We start from the raw sequence: 20,425 nt of genomic DNA on the forward strand, positions 1-20,425 counted from the left end.
AACCACATACACAACTAGATAAGAAAACAACAGTGAAACAGCATGGAAAAAGCCCCAAGGAGGGACAGAAATGCCTAAACCTGCCCTGGGGTAGTCCCCACTGGGCCAATTAGGAAACAGGAACTAATATTACCAAAATTGCAAGACACAGCTATGAATGGACTGGCTAGAGCTCATCTCCCCTTGGTAGAATAGCTCCTCTTGAAAGACAGGTGCCCTCCAACCCAAGGGTCACTGGCTTGAGGTTGGCTCATGCTTGACAGCTATTAACAACACTAGGGGGTGGGGGGAAGCTAAAATTTAACATTAGAAAGAAACCTGGTAATTTGGGGTTTTTTTTCCCCGTGCCTTTTAGGATTAGAAATTATATGAAACAACATGAGAAATGTTATTTATATTTCCCATGTTGTTTCAAATGAATGCACATCACCAAATACCACATCTGGGGGCTCATTTTCAAAGCACATAGACTTACAAAGCTACACAGAGGCGTATTTTCAAAGCGTATTTGTGAGTCTTTTTGCTTTGAAAATGAGCCTCCACGTAACTTTGTAAGTCTAAGTGCTTTGAAAATACACATCCTGGTCTCTCACATTATTTTGATAATAAAGCTTGAATATTATGGATGTCATAATACAAAAGGCATTGATTATTCAATTACCTTTTGCTCCTAATTTGCACACTGTACATGTATCATAGGAAGGATATTGGGTATTCATGTCCAATTGGTTACATTCTATATTTCTGTCTATTCAGCTAGTTAACATAACCTGAGCATACCTAAAGCAGAAAAGTGAAGCTACCTCATGAAATGTGTTTTTCTATTAAATTTTAATTAGCATATCCTTCTCAAACTATAAAATACAGTGCAAGTGGGTATAAAAATAAGAAAAATGTATAGAAAAACATACCCTTTGAATTGTATAAAATTTCTGCTCTGCATTCTAGGCATTGTTCCAAAAATTGTCCAATATCTTTTAGGCTACTTTCTAGAGTTTTTACAAAATACATTCATTCATTGTCCACATAGCAGAGTTTTTCCTTTACATGCTTAGTCATGCAAAGCAGCAGAACAAATGCAGAGTTTGCAAGCCCCTATTTCAGTGCCTTAGCCCAAGGCGGGTGGGCATTCAATTCTCTCCCCCTCCCCCTTCTCTACTCTCGGCTCCTCAAAATATAAATACCTAAGCTGGCAGGGATGCCAAGCCCCGCCAGCCAAAGACCTCCCATGCCTTATTCAGCAGATGCACTTCTCCGCTAATGCTGCCTCTCTCACGCATGCTCAGTTCAGGTCTAACTCAGCATACGCGGGAGAGCTGATATTAGCAGCAAAGCATGCCAGCACGCCTGCTGCAGGTGAAAATCAGGCAGGAGAGGTCTTCACCTGGCAGAGCTTGGCATCCCCACCAGCCACAAAAGAGAGGGGTTCCACGCCGAAAGTGAGGGGGGCCCAGGCCTCCCCCCTCCCCCCATGGCTATGCTACAGGATATACCTCATTAGTATGCATGAGATATATCTGCATGTCTACTACCTCCACTGTATGCAGATCTCTCTCACTATCATTTATTAGGCGTATCCTAAAAACCTGACCCATTGACAGCCCTCAAGGATTGGAAATGAAGACCACTGCTATACTTGGAATAGCTATATCTGTGGATGAGAAAACACGTTCATTTATTAAATATTGTTCACCTGCCTTCTAGTAAGGATGTGCATTTCTTGGTGTGCATTTGGTTTGTTTGCTTGCTTTAAAAAAGTTTAGTGCACACTATATCGATTTAACATGCATTAACCAACAAAACGATATGCGTTAGGTGAATGAATGTGTGTTAAAAACATTTTTATTACAATGAAAAACCAGAAACAAAATGTCTGCAAATTGGGAAAAAGTAAAAAAAATGACTTAGAAAGCAAACTATTGACAAACACAGAAGAACAAAGATCCTCCGCAGCACAGTCAAAGGAAAACACATACAGCGGGGGGGGGGGGGGGGGGGGGTGACACGAAAGATGATGCAGAATAAAAACATCTGATGGACTGAAACAGTTCACATCAGAAAGTTTATTTACAGTAAAATGGACTCGACACGAATTGTGTTTCGGCCACAAGGGCCTGCCTCGGGAGTCCTGTGAGTTGTAAGGTTGTGTCTATACAACTCTCTGAATGTGTCGATCAAACCTTAGGAGATCTAACCATAACAGCGTTGTCACATAGAGTTGTGGCTTACAAGCTTTACTGTAAATAAAGTTTCTGATGTGAACTGTTTCAGTCCATTAGATGTTTTTATTCTGCATCATCTTTCATGTCACCCCCCCCCCCCCCCCCCCGCTGTGTGTGTTTTCCTTGGAAAGTAAACTAAACATGTATTCCCATGCACATCCTTACTAAACAGTAATTAGCTATTCTTTAAAGGTGATCTAGGAGGCAGTAAACTCCGTAGGCATAAGTAGCAGAATGGGATGGCCAAGTGGGGCCTTGGCCCAGCCAACTTCTGTTCTTCATGGCAGTAGATTCCAGGGACTTTGGGGGCAGAGGTGATGGTTAGTTTGACCCCCCACAATCAAAAAAGGTGCTCTATTGCCCCTGCTCTGGGGACTGGCCAGAAGGATCTGTACCTACTTATATGAGAGTATCAAATTGAACTTAAAAGAGATTTTTATAAAATAGAAAAAGAAGAGAATGTAATCTAGGTGGATTATAATTAGAACCATCATTTCCTGAAAGTCCCAATATTTCTTTTTAATGTTACTTTTAATGGATCGTAATGTAAATTAAGCAGTGAACCGCTGCAGATAATATTGGTGAAAGAATAGTGCATCCCTTTGTAAAGAAATGCTCGTGTGTGTGTGGAAAATACTGCATTTTTTGTTAAATAAAACAATGAACCTCTATTTACACAGGTAATAGGAAATGCCTTCCATAGCAATAAACAGCTGAAATAATGGTTCTTTTGAATATAAACATGCAGTTAATGCACAATGTGTTAGGTGGCATTTACAGCAACAGCAGTCAGAATTACCGAGTGTGTTTCTTTTAATATATTTTACTAAAGGTACTTACACGATTTCATCATTCTGGAATTCCAGCTCTCCACAGGTATCCTCAAAATCCTCTCCTCCACCTCTAGCTGTACCTTCAATAGTTTTGTAGGGTACAATAACAGTTCCTCGAGCTCCAGATGTTCTCAGTACTTTCACTTCCATGGTACCAATGCTTTCACTGACATGAGTCACTGACTCTTCAAAGGTAAATATGCCTGCATGGTCATCATCAAAGATGGTCACTGTGGCAGTACAGGGTGAAGCAAGGCAAGCAAGTGGTGCCACGTGGTTGGTCTCCGAGATGACTTCTGATCCTTCAGAATTCACTTTGATGTTGCTTAAATGTACCAGGAAGTTCTCGTCTTCTTCAAAAATGTCATCATCGATGATGCCAACCCTTATTTCTTTCTGTGTTTCTCCTGGCTTGAAGATCACAGTCCCCTCAGTGAACTCATAATCAGACCCTGCATTTGCTGTGCCATCCTCTGTTCTAAAGTCAACATACACAGTGTTGCTCAAATCACCACCACGACGAGCAATGATCAGAGCCACCGTCCCACAGTTCTCAAGACACTGATATGTACTCTGTTCAAAATAGATCTTGCTGACTGGTTCATTGTCAACCACGTCAGCATTCACTTCATGCATGCTGACAGCTTTCCTAGCCTGATCTGCTGCATGCCTCTTTAAAATATTTCCAGCACCAGTCATGAGCCGTGTTGCTTGGATGCGATAAAATGCTCGACTTTTTTGTTGTTGACTCAGTACCTGATAATTGGCTAGCTCTATCAGTTGCTCCATTTCCTTGTCAGGGTGTTTCTGTTTTAGCTCTTTCAAAATTCTAGCCATTTCTCTCCTTGCTTCTTCATCATCCTGATCTTTCTCATCTATTTCCAGAACTAAAGAACCATCTAAGAAGTTTTCAGTGTGTGAGTTGACTACCTTTCCATCCATTTCAATATCAGCCTTGGATGAAGGTCTGTCCCCTTCTGTTTCGATGATCATTCCTCTTTGTTTGCCAGCCCGATACCTCTTGTAGACGTATTTGTAAAACAACAACCTTCTGTCTGCCACCCATGCAAACACCACACAAATGGGGAAAAAGAAAAAAGTAAGCAAACTTTCCCAGACCTCCACAACACCGGGGGAGATGACGGATAAAATTAGATAAAGCCAAGTATAAGCAAAGATGCTCCATGCTGCTGTGACAAAAAATACCCTCAAGTGCTTGATCTTCCGTATTTCTCCATCAGGGACCACATAGACACAAAGCGCTATGATAATGAACATGTTGAATGCCGCACTTCCCACAATAGTGCTAGGGCCAAGGTCTCCAGCTTGGAAACCATGGCCACATACTTCAATGACAGACAGAAGAATCTCAGGGGCTGAAGAGCCCAAAGCCATCAGAGTTAAGTTGGAAACAGTCTCATTCCATAATCTCACAGTCGTCTTAGTTGTCTCACCATTGGGCTTCTTGATGGTTATTTCCCTTTCTTGAGAAGTGATGACTTCGATAGATGACATAAAACGATCAGCTATGATAGACACCCCTAAGAACATGTAAACCATGGCCACAAAGTACACAGTAGCTCTTGCAATTTTATCACCATACGAAGGATTTTGTGGCTCCCATATTGGCAACATGACACCTTCCTTGCAATAATATGAACCAGTACACGGATCAGTCTCATTTCCAGAGCTTTCTTCATTGGTGCTTGCATGTATTCGGCCCACATAGGACACCAAGAATAGAGCTGCAAGAGCTAACAGGTGGAAGCCAGCAGGAAAGGTAGATGAAATCCTTGATCTCACCATGGTAGCAATGACAGACCACTTTCCAAATGTCTTCCAACCTGTAAGCACAATAGTGGGAAAAAAATATATTGTGTCAGTGTACAGATCATTATTTTCCAATGTCTACACTTATGTCTACAATAAAAATGACAGAACAGTTTGGTGGACATCCACAGAAAGAAGAAATAAAACAAGCAGCAAGAAAAGAAAATCTTCGGTCTGGGGAAAACTGGGATTAGTCATGTCCGAGACACAAATAAAATATGCATTTTAATTAAAAATAACAGATCAATCAGTGGCTGTACTACATATGTGATACATTATAATAACTCAAAATTATATGAACATGTTCATTTACAACTAAAAAAAGCCAGACGAAATTTGTGATCACAAAAGACAACCCAGTTTCCATGCTTACTGTATATATGAATGCTTATAACACATTGATACTTAAATAAATACCAGGAACTTGATCATCCATTGTTACAATTTAGTTTCAAGGTTTGTACAGTGACGGTCTCTCACAATGAGTTACTCATCACTAAATATAAATATAAAAATTATTATGATAAACAATCTTCTAATTTATTAAGCAGGAAATGTAGACACATTAGAGGTAATCTAATGAGGTATTTTCTGCAGCCACATTGTGTGGCTGAATACATGCATGTAAGTATACCAACTTTGTTTTGGGGGAGGGGGGATTTAGCTCGTGTCTTTTTGGTAGTATTTCACGGTTCAGCTACAATAGATATTTCTCTGTCCCTAGAGAGTTTACAATGAAATTTCATCATGAAGGCAATTCAGAGTTAAGGACCCTTTTTCTAACATGCTGTAAAATCTGGGCATAGCATATTTTAACGCAGGACTTTTCCATCCACTAAGCCCAGATGTAACGTGGCACTTTTTTAGGACTTTTTTTTTAACTTACAGGTCATGTGCTAAAATATGCTCCTATTTACCAAGCGCTATGTGCTCCTGCATTAACCCTGCGTTATCCAGTTAGCGCAAACTAATCATAATGAGCTAGTCAGATAATGCAGGAATGCTCACTTTCCATCCATGACATCCCCCTCCCAAAAATATTTCTAAAAAATCTGTAACACATGGGTTACCATGTGCTAACAGGGAAAATAACCGCAAAATGCTTTAACGTATTTCTGTGGTAGCCTGTCAGCACGTGCTATCCGCGCTTAAGGACTTAGGACTGGATTCTATATATGGTGACTAAAATGTAGGCACGTTGGAATAACGCACGGTCCCTCGAATTCTATAACAATGAGTGTAAATTTGATTGATGCCCCAACATACTTACAGTCCTCCCACTGCTGCGCTCCCTTTTCAGCTACCCACATTGGAATTTATGCATGCCTCTTTTTAGAATACGCCTAAAAAGAACTGTGTGTAAGTTTCAATTATTGCCAATTAGTGATGATAATTGGTTGTTATCAGCCAATTATCATGACTAATTGGCTCATTATTTAATTGAGTAGTGTGTGTAAACTGGACACGCGCTACTTGTCGTGCCTTATATAGAATCCGGCCTTTAATGCTGTTCAGTAAAAGGGCTCCTAAGGGGGTATTTTACTAAAGCTTAGCTTGAGTTATCTGCAACAGGGCCCATAGGAAGAAAATGGGCCCTACTGCAAATAACTCAAATGAAGCGTTAGTAAAAGACCCCCTAAGTGACTTACCCAAGGTCAAAAGGAACATCAGTGTGAACTGAACCCTGGCTTCCCTGGTTCTTAACCCACTGTCTAACCACTAGCCCATTCCCTCCACTGCAAGACAGCACATACTAACACGTGCCAAGTATGGGCATTCTTGGGAACGCAAGTACATAAGTAATGCCATACTGGGAAAAGACCAAAGGTCCATCGAGCCCAGCATCCTGTCCCCGACAGCGGCCAATCCAGGTCAGGGGCACCTGGCAAGCTACCCAAACGTACAAACATTTTATACAAGTTATTCCTGAAATTGTGGATTTTTCCCAAGTCCATTTAGTAGCGGTCTATGGACTTGTCCTTTAGGAAATCGTCCAACCTCTTTTTAAACTCTACCAAGCTAACCACCGTCACTACATTCTCCGGCAACGAATTCCAGAGTTTAATTATGTGTTGGGTGAAGAAAATGTTTCTATTTGTTTTAAATTTACTATACTGTATTTTCATCACTTGCCCCCTAGTCCTAGTATTTTTGGAAAGGGTGAACAGATGCTTCACAGCACTCATTATTTTATATACCTCTGTCATGCCCCACTCAGCCGTCTCTTCTCCAAGCTGAAAAGCCCTAGCCTTCTTAGTCTTTTTTCATAGGGAAGTGTTGGAATTAATTACCCCTTTCCGGGTATAGACATTGTAAGAAAAGTGGAATGGCGATCAAAAGCTTTTCGAGCAATTAGACCAAAGTTATGGAACAAACTTCCCATAGATTTGAGATTGGAGACAAATCTTATGACATTTAGCAGGAAGTTAAAAACGCTACTCTTCCCCCATTAATTTGATTTTATGTCAGTTAAATGTGTACTTACGGTTATTATGGAGGAAGTTGAGGTCAGCTGATTTTTCTATTTTAATATTGTATTCTATCTTTATTTCTTTATTCTGGACTTTTATTGTTTTATATGTTTGTAAACTATTTTGAATAATTTATTGGATCAGGAAAATGGTATATTTATTTATTTATTCATACTTGTATCCCACAATAATTATCTAAAACAAGTTTCGGTTCAATGTGGCTTACTTTTAACAGTTGTTAGAGATTACATTGATTCAATTACATTTACGAGGTTGTATGATGCTGTGTTTTACAGTAGTTGGCAAGGTAACTATTAGTGCTTATGGAATAGTCATTGGCTTTCTTGAGAAGATATGTCTTAGTTCATTTCTTAAATGAAAAGTTGTGTTACAGTTAGAGGTTGTGTTGTGTATTGTTGTTCCAGAATGATTAGTGCATATTTTACTCATATAATTTCCTGAGGAAGTAGGTCTTTAGGTCTTTTCTGAACTGGAGGTAGTTCATGATGCTTCTTATGACTATGGGAATTGAATTCCACCATTTTGAGCCCAGGTAGCTAAATCCTGCCATGTACTTCTATAGTACATTTTTGCAGTTGGGCAGGTGAAGTAGTAGGTAACCTCTGGTTCCTGGGTTTGCATTTCTTGGTGATAGTCTAGCATGTAGTCTGGAAACATGCCAAACAGTATTTTGAAGATGATTGTGCTGGATTTGAAAAATAGTCTGGCCTTGATCGGGAGTAGTGGGGTTGCTTTATCATATTTTGACTTTTTGAATATCAATCTTGCTGCTCTGTTTTGGATGGTCTGCAATGATCGTAGTAGGTTTTCTTTGCAGCCTACATATGCTGCATTACAGCAGTCTAGTTGGGACTATATCAGCATCTGTACTATAAGATGGAATGACTGTCTGGGGGAAATAGTCTCGGATTCTTCTCAGTTTCCATAGTGTTTTGAAGCTTTTTGACATGACTGCAGCAACTTGGTCTTCAAATAAATAAAAATATATAAAAATAAGGGCATATTTGCAAAATATGGCATATTTTATTAAATATGCAAGTGCATGCAAACATTTGCACCTTCCCTGGAACAGGTGTAAATTTGTGTGTGCATTTGTATACTACTGGGGGGTCTTCAAACCCATTTTGCAAAGACACATTGGCAAAAGTTTTAAAAAAGGAGCACCTTTTGGAAATTTCATAAAGGTGCCCTTTTACAGAAATTCTTTCTCTGAGGGGCCCTTTTACTAAGCTGTGTAAGCGCACACAAATGTCCAATGAGTGTCAATTTTGTACTACTGCCCAGCTACTGCTTGGCCCGCGCAGTAATTTCATTTTTTACACCCGCCAGAAAATATAATCGGCATTGTACGCGCATGGATGATTACCACCTGGTTAATACATGAGACCTTACCGCTAAGTCAATGGGTGGCGGTAAGGTCTCAGACCCAAAATGGATGCGCGCCAATTTTCATTTTGCCGCACGGTCATTTTCAGCCCCCCAAAAAAGCATTTTTTACAGGTGCGCTGAAAGATGATTCTAAGCGCATCCAAAGCACACACCTACATTAGCGCAGGCCATTTTTCAGCGCACCTTAGTAAAAGGACCCCTAAGTGAATTTTCAGCTAGTTAAAAGTATGCTCATAGGTTTAGATTAAAAGGAGGAATTCTTACAGGGTGTAGCTTGCATGGGGGGACAACTGAGCACATATATTTAATTAAAGAACAAACTTGTTCTTTGTCACTACTTAAAAAAAATCTGGTGAAGTATTTTCTTGTAGCAATACTATGAATGCCAACGTGTTTGTTTTCTGGATAATATTTCCTCTAAGGAGTGGCCTGGTGTGTGCAAATTGTTTTTCATGTGAGAAAAACTTTTTTAAAAACCAACAATTTTTGAGTGCCAGTATTAGCAATGCATTTCTGTATAAAGCACAAAAAAGTCAATTTTGTGAGCAATCATGTAAAATCTTTGAGTGATGCTCCTAAAATGTATGAGCAATCGCTCATGTGCTCTGCTTAGAGGGAACATTGGTTCTGGGGGGAGCAGGGTATCATACTGTTCTGCATTAATTGCACATGATTCAGATGATTGTTGCACTTTGATGATTTTTCTATAAAATTATCAATACAGATATGTACTTAACCAAAAAAAAAACCAACAAAAAACACTTGTGTATTATAGGAATGGGCAGCCAGAAATTTTTGGTTTTGTTTCATATTCTGTGTCGTTTATGAGAACTTTTGTTTTCTTCAAGTTTTTTAGCCATTTTGTCAGTTTCTGGTAATAGTGTGCACTATGTGGAAAGAGGGCACACTCCTTTCCTGAGGGGTCCTTTTACAAAGCCATGCTAAAAAATGGCCTGCGGTAGTGCAGGCACAGGTTTTGGGCAGGCGCAGAATCATTTTTCAGTGCACCTGCAAAAAAGGCCTTCCCTTCCCCCGAAAATGGACATATGACAAAATCAAAATTGCCGTGAGTCCATTTTGGGTCTGAGGCCTTACTGCCAGCCATAGACCTAGCGGTAAAGAATTTGAGCGGTAATGACGTACGCGCATCAGATGCCAATATTTTTCAGACGCATATAGCGGACACACGCCAAAAATGAAATTACCACAAGAGCCACGCGGTAGTCGGGTGATAAGTCCATTTTGGCGCAAATTGGGCATGCATAGGCACTTAGTAAAAGGGGCCCTGAGTTTGCCCATGCACAATGATTCACGCATTTCCACATATTGGACCAAATTCTATAAACAGTGCCAAAAAATTGGCACTGACAAAATAGCGCTAAGAGCCAATCTATAAATGGTGCTGTAAGTTAGGCACCGTTTAAAGAATAGCACTTAACGTTGGGATCCACAACTAACTTTAGCCAGAAGGATTTATACCAACTGAACCCTGGTGTAAATCTTCATGCCTACATTAGGCGTGGATCAGGCATGTAAATTGCAGGAATGCCCCTAATCTGCCCACAACCCTCCCATGGCCGCACCCCTTTTTTGGAGCTGCACATAAAATTTATGCTCAGATTCAGGCTCCTAAATATGTGTGCATATTAATTTTAATTAATCCCAATTACCACCAATAATTGATTATTAGGGCCAATTACTGGTGCTAATTAGCTCATCATGCACAAATTGGGTGCACGCCCAAATTTTCACATGTAATTTTGAGCAATACATATAGAATTTGGGGATCGTGCACTATTTCCAAATAGTGCACACTATTACCGTCAAATGACAAAACACAAAATGTGTTTTTCCCGGCTCATTTTCGTTTGGCAACAACATACAATGACATAAGATATGTCGTTGACATTTTTTATGTTATTGCAAATGACAGCCCATCCTAAGGGCCCTGTTTACTAAGCCATGATGAAGGTGCACTAGCATTTTTAGCACACACTAAAAATTAGCACGCTAACTCTAGAGACACCCAGATATTCCTATGGGTGTCTCTAGCGTTAGCGTACACTAGAAATGCTAGCGCACCTTAGTAAACCAATGGGAGCATAAAATAATACACAATGGGGTCCTTTTAACTAAGCTGCAGGAAAAAGGGCCCTGTGGAAGTGGAAAGAGCCATTTTTCCCGTGCACCAGGGCCCTTTTTACCGCAGCGGGTAAGAAGCCCCAGAAAACAATGGCCATGCAGTAAGATAAATCTTACCGCATGGCTATGCGGCAGGGAGCCCTTACTGTCACCCACTGAGGTGGCGGTAAGGGCTCATGTGGTAACCCAGCAGTAACAGGGCAGCGCGTGGCGATGCCTGATTTCCGCTGGTTTAGCACCAAGCTAGACAAAAAGAATTCCAAGGAACGCCGGAAATGGCACGTGCTCAACCCAAAACTACTGAAGGTGGCCGCGTTGCCCCAGCGGTAGTTCAGTTTTAGTGTGCGGTAAGCCTAAATTGTAAACCCCCCCCCCCCCCGGTGTATTATTTTATGCTCTCGTTGGGTATCGTTTATGGTTTATTTCAAACTTAATATACCACTCTTAGAGGGGCCATTTTACTAAGCCGTGTGGGTGCCTACGCATACCAAACGTGCGCCAAATTGGAGTTACTGCCTGGTTACTGCATGGCCCTTGTAGTACACACATCTGAAAAATATTTGGTATTTTCTGGTATGCGTAACGGATGTGCACCAAGTGGCATTTGACATGCATAGGTCATTACTGCCCAGATTCTTTACCACTAGCCAGGGCCGCTGAGGGGGAGGCAGGGGAGACAAAATTCCCCGGGCCCAGGCCTCCAAGGGGGGCCGGTGTCAGGATCAGGCCGCCGGCGCTGCTGTTCCCGGTCTCATCTACCTGCCTCCTCGGCTCCGGGCCCCCTGCATTCGAAGCGGCAGTCACAGATCGCCTCCCTTCGGGCCTTCCCTCCCTGTGTCCTGCCCTCACGGAAACTGGATGTTACCTCAGACAAGGGCAGGACACAGGGAGGGAAGGCCAGAAGAGAGGCGATCTGCGACTGCCGCCTTGAATGCAGGGGGCCCAGAGCCGTGGAGGCAGACAGGTAAGACTGCGGACTGCAGCGGCGGGGGGAGCGACGGGGTGTGATAGTGGCGCGGGGAGCGAAGGGGGCGGCCTTGGCCCAGGCCTAGCCAAGTCTCTCGGCAGCTCTGCCACTAGCTCAATGGCTGGCGGTAAGGTCTCAGACCCAAAATGGACGTACGGCAATTTTGCCACACATCTCCATTTTCGGCAAAAAAACCAGGCCTTTTTTTACAGGCGTGCTTAAAAATGGATCGGCACGCACCCAAAACCCACGCCTACACTACCACAAGCCATTTTTCAGTGCGCCTTTGTAAAAGGACCCCTTAATAACCAGTATAACAGAATGGTGTACATAATAAAAATCAATAAAATTATAAAAATAAGATAAAATAGGAAAACCCAATCAGTATAGGACAGAATATGAAAATATAGCGAGACTAGCTAGGTTAGGTCCCAAAGCAGGCTTATATATCACAGCATCTGAAAATTAAAAATATCCATGTACTTAATTTTTATGCAGGTAATTGCCTTTAAAATAAAGGTCAGCTAATGTAGGCTGAATATTACATACAGTGGGGGAAATAAGTATTTGATCCCTTGCTGATTTTGTAAGTTTGCCCACTGACAAAGACATGAGCAGCCCATAATTGAAGGGTAGGTTATTGGTAACAGTGAGAGATAGCACATCACAAATTAAATCCGGAAAATCACATTGTGGAAAGTATATGAATTTATTTGCATTCTGCAGAGGGAAATAAGTATTTAATCCCTCTGGCAAACAAGACCTAATACTTGGTGGCAAAACCCTTGTTGGCAAGCACAGCGGTCAGACGTCTTCTGTAGTTGATGATGAGGTTTGCACACATGTCAGGAGGAATTTTGGTCCACTCCTCTTTGCAGATCATCTCTAAATCATTAAGAGTTCTGGGCTGTTGCTTGGCAACTCGCAGCTTCAGCTCCCTCCATAAGTTTTCAATGGGATTAAGGTCTGGTGACTGGCTAGGCCACTCCATGACCCTAATGTGCTTCTTCCTGAGCCACTCCTTTGTTGCCTTGGCTGTATGTTTTGGGTCATTGTCGTGCTGGAAGACCCAGCCACGACCCATTTTTAAGGCCCTGGCGGAGGGAAGGAGGTTGTCACTCAGAATTGTACGGTACATGGCCCCATCCATTCTCCCATTGATGCAGTGAAGTAGTCCTGTGCCCTTAGCAGAGAAACACCCCCAAAACATAACATTTCCACCTCCATGCTTGACAGTGGGGACGGTGTTCTTTGGGTCATAGGCAGCATTTCTCTTCCTCCAAACACGGCGAGTTGAGTTCATGCCAAAGAGCTCAATTTTTGTCTCATCTGACCACAGCACCTTCTCCCAATCACTCTCGGCATCATCCAGGTGTTCACTGGCAAACTTCAGACGGGCCGTCACATGTGCCTTCCGGAGCAGGGGGACCTTGCGGGCACTGCAGGATTGCAATCCGTTATGTCGTAATGTGTTACCAATGGTTTTCGTGGTGACAGTGGTCCCAGCTGCCTTGAGATCATTGACAAGTTCCCCCCTTGTAGTTGTAGGCTGATTTCTAACCTTCCTCATGATCAAGGATACCCCACGAGGTGAGATTTTGCGTGGAGCCCCAGATCTTTGTCGATTGACAGTCATTTTGTACTTCTTCCATTTTCTTACTATGGCACCAACAGTTGTCTCCTTCTCGCCCAGCGTCTTACTGATGGTTTTGTAGCCCATTCCAGCCTTGTGCAGGTGTATGATCTTGTCCCTGACATCCTTAGACAGCTCCTTGCTCTTGGCATTTTGTAGAGGTTAGAGTCTGACTGATTCACTGAGTCTGTGGACAGGTGTCTTTCATACAGGTGACCATTGCCGACAGCTGTCTGTCATGCAGGTAACGAGTTGATTTGGAGCATCTACCTGGTCTGTAGGGGCCAGATCTCTTACTGGTTGGTGGGGGATCAAATACTTATTTCCCTCTGCAGAATGCAAATAAATTCATATACTTTCCACAATGTGATTTTCCGGATTTAATTTGTGATGTGCTATCTCTCACTGTTACCAATAACCTACCCTTCAATTATGGGCTGCTCATGTCTTTGTCAGTGGGCAAACTTACAAAATCAGCAAGGGATCAAATACTTATTTCCCCCACTGTACATTATTTATTAGTTAGGTGGCGGATTGAGAAACTGTCTCCTTTTTTCAACTTAATCTGAAAATTATAAGGGCAATATTCAGTGGATTTTTAACTTGACGTAAGTAAAAGCTGGGTCTTCCACAGACTTGACTGTCCAGTGGATCCAGCTTCTGCCTATTTTCTTCCTCCATGTGCAGTTTTTCTCTCTTTAAATCAAATATTACCACCATGGCTGAATATCAGCTCTCCCCCGCAGGTTCAGCAAGCTCTCTTTCCCCCTCCGCCCCCCAGTCCACATCTATAACTTGTCTCCCCCTCCAGGGTCTTACATATTTTTTTTCCTCCTGCCTGCCTGCCTGCCTGCCCTCTTTCCCTACCCCACCCAGGACTATCAGAGCAGCACTTTCAGCTCTCTTTCTCTCCCAAAGGTTCAAGCTGAACCTTTGTGAGAGAGCTGAAGGCCTCATCTCTCGCTCCCCCAAAGATTCAGCAAGCAAGTTCTCTCCAGTCCCTCCCTCTAAGTCCCACTCCTTCATTCTCTCCCTCCTGGTTCTAGTCTCTCCCTTAGTACCCCTCCCCCTCAGAAGTAATTGGACACTTGCCTTAGTCTTTCTTCTGTGGCGTGCAGTGCTGCACTGTAGAGACCACAGCAGCCCTGCCTCATGAACTTGGACTTTTCCCTGGCTGTGACATGTCCCGCCTTCGCAGAAGCAGGAAACGGAGGGAGAGCGCGTCATTGGTGAAGGCAGAGTCGGCAGGCCTGCTGTAATCGCTAGTGGAGACTACTACTGGCAGTAGCGTGAGTCGGGGGCGGGGCGTCTTTCACCGCACTCACGAATGGGCAGAACAGAAGGTCAGGTCCCGCAGGAAGTTGCCGCTCTTCTTTCTGTTGTTGTGCTGATGCTGCTCCGGATACCGTGGGGAGGCAGCGAGCGGAGGATTTTGGGTTGGCTTTCGGCTGGGGAGGCTTAGCCTCCCCAAGCCTCTTATACCGGGCGCCTATGTGTGGATAGGTAATATTATAAGGGAGAGGGGTGGAGGAGGTAGGAGGAGGTGCTAGTATTAGGTTAGATTGAGATAATCAGGGATAGGGTGAGGATAAGCATAGGGAAAATGGGAGGAGGCATGGTCTGAGTGGTCTATATGTGGGTACAGTAGGCCCCTGGTGGGTTTTGGAGGACTCACACTTTTTTACCACAAGTGTTACAGTTAAGAGTGGGATATGGGACTTGTGCCCCCCCTTCTCCACAGTGCATTGCAGTGACCACTACGCTACTCCGGGGACCTGCTTGCTGCTTTAATAGGCCTGGCCGTAACATCTGACGCTGTTATAGAGCATAACTTTTAAGCTCTTAAATTAAAATGCATTTTTGGCTGAAAGTGAAAAGATTTATTTATTTATTTATTTATTACATGTGTACCCCGCTCTTTCCCACATATAGCAGGTCCAGTGCGGCTTACATAGTAAAAGAAAGCATCTTACATGGTAAAGAATACAGTAAAAACAAGGAAATGTGGGAACAGTATTATAAATTGTGATGATCATAACTACTTACATTATGAAAGGCATTACAAAGGACATGTGAAAAGAACGTAATGAACTAGAATAGGAAAGGTAGACAAGGAGATGATAGGTGAAAGGGAAGGAGAATGGGAGGGAAATGGTAAAGGACGGAGGGAAGAAGATGAGGGATTGAGTATAACATTGGGGTCAGAGTAGGCATCGACGTCTCAGCAGGATGGCACTAACGGGCCCTTTTACAGATCGGCGGTAACTTCTACTTGTTCTATACCACTCAGGATTTTGTAGACCTCAATCATATCTCCCCTCAGCCATCTTTCAGCCCTAAGCTCTTTAGCCTTTGTTCATATGAGAGGAGTTCCATCCCCTTTATCGTTCTGTTCGCTCTTCTTTGAAAATGATAAAGAGCACAGAACTCCTCTCGTATGAGGAAAGGCTGAAGAGGTTAGGGCAGAACAAGTAGAAGTGAATTGATATTTTACTGATTTCTCTTGGCCCTTCTGAAATTTGCAGCCCATTATTCAGTCCACAGCATTTTAAAAACATGCATATTCAATGTTGCTGTGCACACAGTCACGGTGCTGAATATACATGTACACCACTAACAACTATCCAACCGATATTCAAAACGATTTAACCAGCTCAAAATAGCTACCAACTGGCTAAATCGCTTTTTCATGGCTATCCGATCATTTTCAGCTGCACTTATCCAGTTATCTTTGCTGAAAATGACCAGTTAGTGCAAAACTCAAAACTGGCTAACTTGTGAGCATTCCAGGGGTGGAATTGGGTTAAGTGCCTATATTCATTCCCTCATCGCATAAGCAGAGGAAAAAGGTGTGATGATAAATCAAATATTATATCAATTCTTTCCTTATATCAGTGTATTAGGAATTTTGTTAGACAATAGGCTGTCTTACTCAATAATCATTTCTTATAATGTCTAATTTATTACGAATATGGAAATACTTTGATCAAGATCAAAAGACACCAAAAAAAACAACAACAACAACAAATGACATCACCAACTACCATCCAGTAGCATCTATCCCACTGATAGTCAAACTACTGGAAGGCCTGGTAACCAAACAACTTAACGATTACATAGACAAATTCACAATACTACACGATTCACAATCAGGATTCCGCCTCCTACACAGCATCGAAACAGTATTACTTACTCTCCTAACTAAATTCAAGCAGGAAATAGCAATAGGTAAAAACATACTTCTCCTACAATTTGACATGTCCAGTGCATTCGACATGGTCAATCATAATATATTACTAAGACTCCTAGACTACTTAGGAATCAGCGGAAACACACTCAAACAGATCAAGGGATTCCTAACTACAAGAACATATCAAGTGAAAGCCAACAAAAACATATCATCACCATGGAAACCAGACTGCGGAGTGCGCAAGGATCACCCCTATCGCTGATCCTCTTCAATCTCATGATGACCCCACTAGCCAAGTCCCTATCCATTCAAGGCCTTAACCCATTCATATATGCTGATGACGTTAAAATATATATTCCCTACAAACACGATTTGGCAGAAATCACCAATGAAATCAAGCTCAGTTTAAACATCATGGACTCATGGGCAAACGCATTTCAATTAAAACTCAACACAGAAAAAACACATTGCCTCATCATCTCATCCCAATACAACACATATAAACCCACAAACATAAACACCCCAGGTTATACCCTTCACGTCGCAGACAGACTGAAATTTCTCGGAGTAACAATCGACCGGAACCTCTCACTAGAGAATCAAGCGAAATCTACCATAAAGAAAATGTTCCAATCAATGTGGAAACTCAAACGTGTGAGGCCATTCTTCCCAAGGGAAACATTCCGAAACTTGATACAATCAATGGTACTGAGCCATGCAGACTACTGCAATGGAATCTATGCGGGTTGCAATGAACAAATTATAAAGAAACTTCAGACCGCTCAAAATACAGCAGCCAGGCTTATATTTGGAAAAATGCGTTTTGAAAGCACCAAACCCCTCCGAGAAAAATTGCATTGGCTCCCAATCAAAGAACGTATTACCTTCAAAATCTACACCCTGGTTCATAAAATTATCTACGGCAATGCCCCGGCCTACATGGCAGACCTCATAGACCTACCAACCAAAAACACAACAAGAGCAGCACGAACATACCTAAATCTTCACTACCCAAGCAGCAAAGCCCTCAAATACAAATCAACGTATGCATCCAGCTTTTCCTATTTAAGCGCACAACTATGGAACGCTCTGCCAAAAATAGTAACCTCAATTTCCGGAAAGAACTAAAATCAAACCTGTTCGGGAAGGCATATCCCACCGATCCAACATAAAAGACTGACTACCTGCAACACAACAAAACTAAAGATCGTATTGGACACAACCAATTCCCCCTTCTTCCCTAAGTTCCCCGTTATATCAACCATATATGAACCCTATTCTAACGCAATAACACCTTGTATTTGTTCATACCGGACATGGCAAACGCCACTACAGTACACTGTAAGCAACATTGAGCCTGCAAATAGGTGGGAAAATGTGGGATACAAATGTACGAAATAAATAAATAAATTAATTAATTAAATATTTGTTTAATGGTACAGCCATTAATCTTGAGTCTTTTTGACTATTGTAATACCATTTATTTGGGTGCTTCAAAAAAGTTGTTGAAAAGACTCAACACTATTCAAAATGTAGCATTGTGACTGATTTATTTATTTAAAAATGTGACAGTATTTCTTTATATTATAGAAAGCTTCACTGGCTCTCCGTTCATACAAGGGTTCTATACGAATTTTATTGTTTTATTTACTAGATATTGTATGGCTTAGCTCCACCTTATCTAAAAGATCACATGGAGGGGCATTTTCGAAAGAAACGTCTAAATCAGAATTTGGACGTTTTACAAAGACGTCCAAATTCCGAACAGAAAAGAAGGTCATTTTCGAAAAAGATGGATGTCTATCTTTTACGTTCGAAAATACTATGGACGTTCTGTGATTTGGACGTTTTGTGATTTGGACATTTTTGTTTTTCGGCCATTTTTGGAAAAAAAAAACGTCCAAGTGTAAAACATCCAAAATCAAGCCATTGGGACATAGAAGGAGCCAGCATTTTTAGTAGACTGGTCCCCCTGACATCCCAGGATAGCAATAGGGCACCCTAGGGGGCACTGCAGTGGACTTCATAAAATGCTCCCAGATACACATCTGACCATTGCTCCCTTACTTTGTCTACTGAACCCCCAAAACCCACCACAAACCCACTACCCCCAACTGTACACCACTACCATAGCCCTTACGGGTGGGTACAGTGGGTTTCTGGTGAGTTTCCTCCACAATTGTAACAGGTAGGGAGAGGTAGGAGGCCGGGTCCACCTGTCTGCAGTGCACTGCACCCACTAGTAGACTACTCCAGGGACCTGCATGCTATTCTGATGGACCTGAGTATAACATCTGAGGGTGGCATAGAGGCTGGCAAGTAATCTTTTCATCACATTTTTGGGGGGTGGGAGGGGGTTAGTGACCACCTGGGGGAGTAAGGGGAGGTTATCCCTGATTCTCTCCAGTGGTCATCTGGTCATTTGGGGCACCTTTTTGTGCCTTATTCGTAATAAAAACAGGTCTAGCTCAAGATATCTAAGTTTTAGTCCTGGACGTTTTTGCTTTGTTCCATTATGGCTGAAAGATGTCCAAGTCTTAGGAACACCCAAGTCCTGCCTTGAACACGCCCCTGGCACGCCCCCTTGAGATTTGGATGTCCTTCTGACAGACTTCAGATAAAGACGTCCATAAAGAGGTCTCGATAATACTGATTTGGACGTTTCTGCGAGATAAACGTCCAAGTGCTGACATGTCACTTTTTGGATGTCTATCTCTTTTGAAAATGAGCCCGATAGTTTTTTTGTAAAAAGAATTTGGGCCCTTTCCATGTTTCCATCACTTAAAAATTTAAAAAGAACTAGGTTATTAGATAACCTTTTTTTCATATCAAGCTGCTCGTTTAGAGGGGGAAATTCAAACCTTGTTGATCTTGGTGACAAATTATAGTCAGTTCATTAAACAAATTAAAACTTACTTATTTAGAAAGTTTGTTTTGAACGGTAATGACCACTAAGATTAATATGCTCTCATTGTTTTATTGATAAGAATTGTACTTCCAGGAAATGTCTTGTCTCTAGTATATGTAATCTGCATTGAACCTAAGGTATATGGCGGAATACGTTTATTGTTAATGTTTATTGTTAATGTTTAAAAGTAAACCACTGAAATCAGGCCACATAAATAGCAGTCCTATCATTAAGTGGTTTGGCTTATGTGAGAAAAGGCTGAATACTGACTTAGCCAGCTATGTGTTACCTGGCTCAAAAAAACCCCAAAAAGGATATTCAATGCCGAAGTCCAGACAGGGCCCAGCATTGAATATCCAGGAATAGCACCAGAGGTGGGCAGCTCAACGCTTACCACCACCGACTAGGGGTTGACTGAGAGTACTCTGGGCCCCCAGGCACCGAGAGTATTCTGGGCTCCCCCCCCCCCCACCGCCACTGCCCCTGCCCCTGCCCCCCACTGCCATCACCCCTGTCACTCTGCCTCCACACGCTACTGCCGCCCTCCCACACATGCTACCACCATCCCCGCAACCCTAAGCTTCCTCCATGTCCAGCAGCATGTCCTCTGATCTCCCCTTGCCCACATTCTTCCATCTCTGCTGCTGCTGCCCGTGGCGTATCCACAGTTTAAAATGGCATCTGCAACCTCTCACAGTAGTCTCGCGAGAGTTCATGGCCACCATTTTAAACCACGGAGAAGGCACAAGACAAAGGAAGCAGTAGCGTGCAAAGGCAGCTGCCCAGTTGCCCAAATGGTCAGTCTGCCCTTGCCATCGA

The 20,425-nt window shown here is 42.4% G+C and overlaps 1 protein-coding gene across 4 annotated transcripts in view; it reads right to left on the reverse strand.

The window, feature by feature from the left end:
* The window catches only part of SLC8A1 (solute carrier family 8 member A1), an 879,594-nt gene that overhangs the window by 733,006 nt on the left and 126,163 nt on the right, over nucleotides 1–20,425 (reverse strand). For all 4 annotated transcript variants that reach the window (XM_030195912.1, XM_030195915.1, XM_030195914.1 and 1 more), the window contains exon 2: nucleotides 3,063–4,899. In XM_030195912.1, the coding sequence (XP_030051772.1) occupies nucleotides 3,063–4,861 (1,799 nt within the window). In that variant the 5' untranslated portion in view covers nucleotides 4,862–4,899. The remainder of the gene's footprint in view (nucleotides 1–3,062; nucleotides 4,900–20,425) is intronic.

This window comes from Microcaecilia unicolor, chromosome 3 (genome assembly GCF_901765095.1).
Source record: "Microcaecilia unicolor chromosome 3, aMicUni1.1, whole genome shotgun sequence".
Classification (NCBI taxonomy): domain Eukaryota; kingdom Metazoa; phylum Chordata; class Amphibia; order Gymnophiona; family Siphonopidae; genus Microcaecilia; species Microcaecilia unicolor.